Source organism: Trematomus bernacchii, unplaced genomic scaffold (assembly GCF_902827165.1).
Source record: "Trematomus bernacchii unplaced genomic scaffold, fTreBer1.1, whole genome shotgun sequence".
Classification (NCBI taxonomy): domain Eukaryota; kingdom Metazoa; phylum Chordata; class Actinopteri; order Perciformes; family Nototheniidae; genus Trematomus; species Trematomus bernacchii.
This window is the reverse complement of record NW_022987582.1, coordinates 3,501,612-3,509,866: the sequence shown is the minus strand read 5'-3', so window position 1 is coordinate 3,509,866 and position 8,255 is coordinate 3,501,612. Positions and strand designations below refer to the sequence as shown.

Here is an 8,255-nt window from a genome sequence, read left to right as displayed (position 1 = left end):
CTTATATTTGCACACAACCAAAATGGAATAAAGGGATTTATGGGCTGTTTCTCTTTGCTTCATTTTTTGATTCATTTGTCTGCATTCACTATTTGCATTTTGTATTGCAATGGCATTCATAAAGAGGATTTTGATTGAAATATATAAACATAGGTGAATTAAATATTTATATTAAAGATCGGCAAAGTCATTACTTTTTGCTCCTTTATTTTGTTGTCTTTTGGTTTCTCCCAAATGAACTTTAAATCAATTGCCTTTGGGTATGTTTACATTTTTGGGGTTGTGTGTAGTATATTACTGAAACCATTGGGAGGCAGTATGTGACAGTCTGATATTTGGACACACACCAACTGATATCTTGTTTTCTGCAACAGTGTTGTGGGCTGTGGCATAGTTGACTTACAATACCTTAACTTTTGTATATTATATTGAATGTCTAACATTACAATAGTTATGCATTGTAGCCTACATGCTCTTACAACATTTGGAAATATATTTGCGGACTGAGTTTTATTACAATGACAAATGCTGAACTTTAATAAGATTTGGGGAACCTTTTCAACACGTGTGAGTAGGCTATCCATATCTTACAGTGTGTTATTTTTTTTTTAGTTATGAACAGATCTTCCAGAAACAGCTTTATTTGCTTTTCACAGGCGCCATCTACCGGTCAAACCGAGCGTTACCATTCACTCAATGAGGGAGTGATGCTGTTTTGTGGCAATTTTTGCAATTATGGAGGAAAACATTATCACGACCTTTGAATTTAACATTTACTCCATTTTATTGTGAATCTCATTCTCTTAATGGCTATATTTTAAAAGCAAATATTTACAAAAATTCAATTTAAATAATACATATAATTTTGATGTCCTAATATGTGTTGGTCTTCATTAGTTACAGTTATTGTTGTATGATTTGTTTTCTTTTACATATTTAAAATACACACACATTTAGTATTTTGTGCAATCAAGCAACATGCCTATAAACTAGCTGAATATGAATATTTCTTAATATCGTTCAAGGTATTATGGATTTTAATTTTAATTTTGTATTTTTCTGGGTCTTAACTTCTGCAGGGGCGACATTCAACCTCACAGAACACTAAATCCACTTGATGAATGCAGAATAGTCAGCAGACCTGGGCTAAACCCAGATTTTCCCTCCTATCAAACCACATGTTAAACCATCATCAAAATCAGATGTAATAGACACGCCCCCTAATCCGTTCGTTTACATGGCAACCTGCTGCTGATTGGACAGCTCTGAATCAAGCAGGCGCTTGATCAGGCTTCAAATATGAGCTTTTCCCTGGGCGCCGGTATTTCTGCTATTCAGTTGTGAACCTGAAATATCTTTGATTGTGTAGCGGACTGAGATTTATCTTCATCATCATGGTTGAGCAGTTTGTTGGAACCTGGACTTTGCTTTCCAGCGAGAACTTTGATGAATACATGAAGGCAATCGGTATGGATATATTTAATTATTGTAAGAGTATCATAACAAGAGGGGGTGGTTTTAATGATGCATTAAAAGTCTAAATGTAAGGGCGGGAGAATCGAAGTTTTCGACAAGCATCCATAGCATCATTTACACCATCAGACAGTTTACAGCATCTGATATTAACCCTCGTTTTGTTGAAGGTGTGGGCTTCGCCACCCGGCAAATGGGGAACATGGCAAAGCCTAATCTGGTGATCAGCGTGGATGATGCTGGGATGGTTTCAATGAAGTCTGAGACTACTTTCAAGACCACGGAGATCAAGTTCAAACTGAACGAAGAATTCGATGAGACCACTGCAGATGGCCGAAAGACCAATGTGGGTCATCTTCTGTCTGTCAGCTTTATTTTTATAAACGCTATATTGTGTTTCTGACGACCAAACGTGATTTCCAGACCCTGATCACGTGTGAGAATGGCAAACTCGTGCAACAGCAGACGTGGGAGGACAAGACCACCACATTGGAAAGAGAGATCCAAGATGGAAAACTAAGAGCTGTGAGTAATTGTGTAATTAAGATATTGTGGATGGTGTTCTTGTATGAGTATCATTAAATGGTTGTAGTTTTTTTTAAACTGCGTTATAATGTAAGATTTCTAACTTTTTAAACATTGTCTCAACAGAAATGTGTCATGGATGATGTGGTTGCAGTGAGGATTTATGAGAAAGGAGCATAATCAAACATCAGTTGTTTTAGACTTGACTTTCACATTACAAGACGCCAAATGCAATGAGCTACTGCCAAACATGCAAATAAAGTCTGAACTGTGAAAATCTGTCATAGTTGTGCATTCATTTATATACTTTTAGTTTTTGTTATTTACCCAGAAGAAAAGGACTAAAATTGACAGCAATACAAATACAATTGTTACAGACAGAAGGCACAAAATGAGACTGTCCTTAAAAGGAACCAAGGGAATCAAGTATTGTGCATAATTCAAGTTGTAGGCCAAATTCAGTTGGAAAAAAACGTTATATACAGCCTATGAAAAATAACCTGCCATCTTGATTGCACATATGAAGGTTCAAAAATCAGGATTTGCATGCTACCTCTTTATACTTTTTTAAAAAGGGCTTTTTGGTCAATTACATTTTTTAGGCTTTTATTGCTAAATGAATGTTCAAAGCATGATGGTCAAATGGTCAGAATTAACAAAATCAGTAAATAAGACCACTGACCTAATTATTTTAAAATCTGCTCCTTCCAATCTGGGTTGGTTTAAATTCAGATACAATGGCCAGTTAACCAGTTTTAAACCCCTCCATCCTCCCAATCTCTAAAGCTTTAGATGTGGATATAGTGGGCTTGACAGAGGCCTTTTGTTCAAACAAGAAAAACATGTCTGATCAGAGCAACCCTCATGTGGGTGACTGGGTGGTAGGAAGGCCAAATCCCTGCTTGGGGTTAAAGCAGTAACCCCTCATTTGTGCCAAGCCCCTCTTGTCTTGGAAGCAAAGATGTGGAGTTCAAGCAAGTGCACATCATTTGTGTTAATTAGGGTTATTTGGGGCAGTAGGTTGAGGCCCAAATTCTTTGTTAAAATTCCAGAACAGGGAAGGATTGTGGTGCTCAAGAAACAATGGGTATCTACTAATAAAAAGCCGATTTGTTACCTGGAATGTTACATCATAAGACCATGCCACAAAAAATTTGATTCAGGCATTTGGCATATCTTGAACATGAATGGTTTTAAATATAAAATAATGTGTAACACCGTCTAAAGAAATGCTCTTTTTAATGTTATGTGAGATATAGTTAAGTATGTCAAATACAAATAACTTAATGGGTTTAAATGATGTCAAATTCTCCCACTCATTTTAGATTCATGAATACCCTATTGTTAATGATCAAGCTCAATCACTATAGTGTGTGGAAGAAGGCTTATACAACCAGACCTCCTTTGACATGGGTTTTCCCCTTTAAACACAATCACACCATTAGCTGAGGAATTTATCAGATTGTTATTCAACTTGGCTGCTTTGTGTAAAAAGGTGACATGCACTTATTTAATGTGTCATATTATAGCAAAAAAAAATATATATAAGTTATAATTGATAAATCATTACCATATAACATCAATATTACAACATTTAAATAAATATTACCAGGACCCAAGTGATACATCAAACAGCTTAAATCTGAGTAGCAGCAAGCAATGTGAAGTGATTAATCCAGCAAAGGTTTGAAGCTAGAAATAATATATCTCTCAAACCTACAACAATTTAGAAAAATCTTATTACCCCAAAACTAATAATGTAATATTCATAGCCAAAAGCTCACTGCAGTTTATTTCTCGCAGAAATGCTGCTCCCTTGTGGCTGATTCTTGTGATAGCAGGCATGATTGGACAGTACCATTATATTCTCATAAGGGGGTGAAGTTGGGGCAACATTTATTAGTGTTTTATGTTATTTGAGTTTTAAGTGTCATGAGCGTTTGCCTGTCTTTAGCAAACACATATCTTATTCATTTGAAGGCAATATAGTCTCAAACAATAAGGATTATTTGACCATAATGTTTGTTTTTAGTGAGCTGCCACATGAGTTGATCCGGAAAGTCATCGTACGTGACGTGACGCCCTCATCAAACATGGCTGACGAAGAAAACACAAACATGGAAGTCGATAAGGTAAAGAATAAACCTTTTGCGAACTCAATTAAGCCCCTCGTTGACGAGGTAAAGCAACGAATAAACCACCAGAACAATGTCAAAGTTCAGAAAGACGCTGGTGAAAGCTGTACCACAACAGAGTACTGCGAGAAGCTGCAGGGCTGGATGTGGCAGTACTACAGTGGATATGTCAGCTGGCAGAGCTGGGTGGCAACCATGTCCTGCCCTTATTACTTACAGTCTGACACTGGACCGTCGACGACACCGCTTGATATCAACTCAATGAACTGGTATAATGGTCCGTTTGGGCTTCCGTCGTCGAGCTATCCACCTGCCGGCTCCTCGCGGGCAGGTGAAGCCGCCGGTGGGGCTGCGGTGACCGCTCAGCCGCAGCAGCGCCAGGAGAACGGAAATGCACAGAGACCAGGTACAAGCTGCTGGTGCTTTGCGTTGACTTTTTAAGTCTCCAGATTGTTGCCAGATGCCGGAAACAAATACCCTAGTTGTCGTTTTAAAAAAAGAAGTATAAGTCTGAGTCTGCTTGTTGACTGCAAAGGGTTCCAACTTAGCCTGCATAATAAATGATGGTCCTAACTGCGTACATGTATACATGTTTAAACATACTGTATAAAATCATCTAGTCCATGTCTATTAGTTTTTTTGCACACATTTTTATAGTTTACAACTTACAAAAACTCTTAACATATAGGCCTACAGAGATAAACGTTTTCCTTTTATTTAATGCTTGGTTATTGGTATAATATTTCTCTCTATTTCTTTTCTTAGGTACTTGTGCTTGAGGTCTTATCTATTCTTATATGCCCATCTTTGTTGCCTTTTGTTACTTGCTGTTTTGTTTATTTTTTTGTCCATGCATAGAAAGCAATGGTTTAGACACACTTGGCCAATAAAGGTGAATTTGATTCTGATTCTTAACAAGTCTCAGGTAAATAGTTTTATTTCATTAACCGTACCAAAAAAACAAACAAAAAGATGGTTACCATACTTAAAATACTTTATTCAAAACCTTTGGGAACTGGATCTCTGTAAGCCAGACTTAGAGTTGACTATACCTGCCTGACTTTCTTTTCTGCTATACTTTTCGCCAGGTCGGGAGTATAGCATTCCTTCACCTCTCCAAAGACTCCTGGCTGAGGTGGTGGATTTCTTCATACTGTTTTTCATCAAAGCAACTATTATCATCAGTATTATGCATCTGAGTGGAATCAAGTGAGTTTCTTACTTGTATGCTGATGAAACAATATTTAGGCCTGTGTTTGTATCCCTTTAAACTTTAACTGTAATTGAATAAACACCCTTAGGATTAATATAATATAAATGCTTCATCTTTTTCAGAGATGTTTCCAAGTTTGCCATGCATTTCATAGTGGAGGAAATCGATGAGGACACATCCATGGAGGAGCTACAGAAAATGATGCTTGTTGCTCTTGTGTACAGGATATTAGTGTGTTTTTACGAGGTGAGCACTCATGTAAAAATGTTAAGCACGCTATGACAGACAAAGTAAAACAAAACCGTGGTCTTAATCTTAACTGTTAACTGTTTCTTTGGACATTTTGGAAAAGCCGCCATGCATTAAAGTAGCACCATTCTCTCTTCAGATTGTGTGCATTTGGGGAGCAGGAGGAGCCACACCGGGGAAGTTTCTTGTTGGACTCAGAGTTGTAAAATGTGACTCATCTATTCTGGTTCAGCCTAACAGGGTGCTTGTAGTGCCCGCAACTAATGTCTCTCTGTCTGCGTGAGTAGTTCATTTTAAAGATTATCTTTTGGAATTTTCATAACAAACATGACCTTCTCTCTCCTGTATGCTAATGCCTGTCTCTGTCTCCCTCTGCAGATCAACTGTCCGAGCCTTGAACAAGAACTTTTCAATTGCCTTCTTTTTCCCCGCCTTCATCACACTTCTGTTCTTCCAGCACAATAGGACTGTTTATGATATGGTAGCTGGTACAATTGTTGTCAAGCGCTCCAGGATCAGATGACGCAGGACAAACCAGAAGAAAGTCCTACACTAATACTCAGCAGGCACTGTGTGTGTTTAAAAAGACCTGCAGAACCCAGACCTCAGCCTTTCAGGGTATCAGCAGAAAACACAGGAGCATTAATATGAGAGTTGGATACACATATGAACTATTTCAGCTCCTTAATACTTGGGTTTGGTTTATCTCGGACACATACTGTATTTCTGCATGTATTTTTTTACATGCTGCTTTCAGAAACTGTTCCATGTGCCAAGTTAATGTCTACTTTGAAGACAGGAATAAGGATGGCATATGTCACCATTTCATTAATACAACATTTGCCTCTTTTTAAATACTAATCTTTCAGATTAAGGGTGAATGTCTTGTATCAAGCAGTATTGAAGTTGCTAACTATTAATTTATGAGATTATACCGTCTGTATCTATTTGTATTAAAACGTGTCTTAAGAATTGTTTGCCCTGATTTTTCAACTTGGAGTCATTGACTTTCGTAATGCAGGATGGATGCCTATTGATCGGGTTTTTCAGATGGTGAAATGCTGTGGTTCTAAGACACATTTACATGTATTGAAAGGAAATGTAAACTTAATCACAATTTATCTTCCTTTTACTCTGACAGCATGTGTGTGGCAGAAACAATTATGTATTACACAGTTTATGTGATTCACTGTTTTTGCATTTAAGAAAATTAAATGAAAACACCACTATTTCTCTGCATGTTGGAGATGTCTGTCCTTCAGCATCTTGTCTTCTGTTCGATAACTCTTACTTGATTTTCAGACAGTGATTTCCACCAACAATCAAAACACAAAATAATCCAAAACATTTTTTTTTAAAAGTCTTCACGTGTTATTTTATAACTCATGGAAAGGTGCATTAAAGCTACTTTTGAATCTTGTGGACACCCTAAGATACATTTTCTTTATATTTTTAGTTTAGTGTGCCATTTACAACTTTAAAATGGTGTCCAAAATCGTCTCTACTCTCACACTAAAATATATATCCCAGTATCATTTCTTTAAGAAAATAAATTAATTAATCTTGTAACATAATCATTAAATGCAGTCATTCTAAATAGTTTTATTTCCCTATTGTAAGAAGATGAAAAAGTAGTTAATGGAGTTTGGCTCCATCTAGTGTATATTTGTCATCACATATCACTCTGACCATCTGGTGATGCCTCATGCACTGTAAACCAGGGACGTGCACAGACATTTGGAGGGGCTATTGCTCTAAACTGGAAAAAGGGCCTGCTCCCCATCCCCATAAGACCTTTTGAAAATTCTAACTTGTTTTTAATGTAAAAGGTTCATAAAATAAAAAGACAACAATGTCATTGCAAGTGACATTCAGTTGACTTTTATGTCCAACTGCTACATTCGTTATTCAGGCACATCTTTAGTTTTGTGGTCCATATCTCATTAAAATATCTAATGTTAGTAACTATTAAAGAAAAAATGGGGACAATTCTGTTTTAATGTAGTTTGACCATTGTAACTGCTGTGCAGACATAGGCTACTGATAAAATAGGGCTTCTAACTAATTACCTTAAATAAACTCACTAATTAAACCAGTTCAATACGTATTATTCTTAATCTTATCATTCTTTATGAGCGCAGTAACGGTAAAGTATCTAATTACTTATTTATTTAGTATTCCATAACTTAATAACAGAGGCATTAGGTATGATCCCTCAGTGTGTTTGATGTGAAGGTCGCAGTGACAGAGAGGTTTTACTGCAGCCTCAGCAGAAAGTGATCAGAAATGCATGTCTCTTGATTGAATAACTTCAACACACAGCACATTTCGGAGGGCTTTCCTTTGCTTTCAGCTGTCAGATTGTAAACCAAGTCCCGTGACTCAGTGGGGGCAGATGACAGCGCTGACAAGGTGTGTTTCCCGCAGCAAGACGCTACAATACTAATTGTGGGCTTATCGTGTTGATTCGGCCACACAAAAAAAAAAACTCGCCAGAGGGGCAGGTCAGCCAAAAAGGGCAAACGGGCTGTTGCCTGGGCAACATTAGCCTGTACTTGTGCACGTCCCTGCTGTAAGCTTAAAGCATGGTTACCTGCATTCAATAGTTTTAATGTACTATGTGTGATCCTCATTTATAAAAAAAAAGTAAATCACAGTAA

At 37.2% G+C, this 8,255-nt stretch overlaps 2 protein-coding genes across 2 annotated transcripts; both read left to right on the top strand.

Annotated features, from left to right (window-relative positions):
* Positions 1 to 1,287: 1,287 nt before the first annotated feature.
* Positions 1,288 to 2,266, top strand: fabp4b (fatty acid binding protein 4b). Its single transcript, XM_034127775.1, has 4 exons — positions 1,288 to 1,467; positions 1,644 to 1,819; positions 1,897 to 1,998; positions 2,125 to 2,266. The coding sequence occupies exons 1-4, from the start codon at positions 1,395 to 1,397 to the stop codon at positions 2,176 to 2,178; spliced, it is 405 nt and encodes a 134-aa protein (XP_033983666.1). The 5' UTR covers positions 1,288 to 1,394; the 3' UTR covers positions 2,179 to 2,266.
* Positions 2,267 to 4,067: 1,801 nt separating this feature from the next.
* On the top strand, positions 4,068 to 6,569 carry LOC117480086 (protein FAM8A1-like). The gene is made up of 5 exons (XM_034127261.1): positions 4,068 to 4,539; positions 5,222 to 5,342; positions 5,469 to 5,592; positions 5,735 to 5,874; positions 5,974 to 6,569. Exons 1-5 carry the CDS (start codon positions 4,092 to 4,094, stop codon positions 6,116 to 6,118), a joined length of 978 nt encoding a protein of 325 aa, XP_033983152.1. The 5' UTR covers positions 4,068 to 4,091; the 3' UTR covers positions 6,119 to 6,569.
* The last annotated feature ends 1,686 nt before the right edge of the window (positions 6,570 to 8,255 follow it).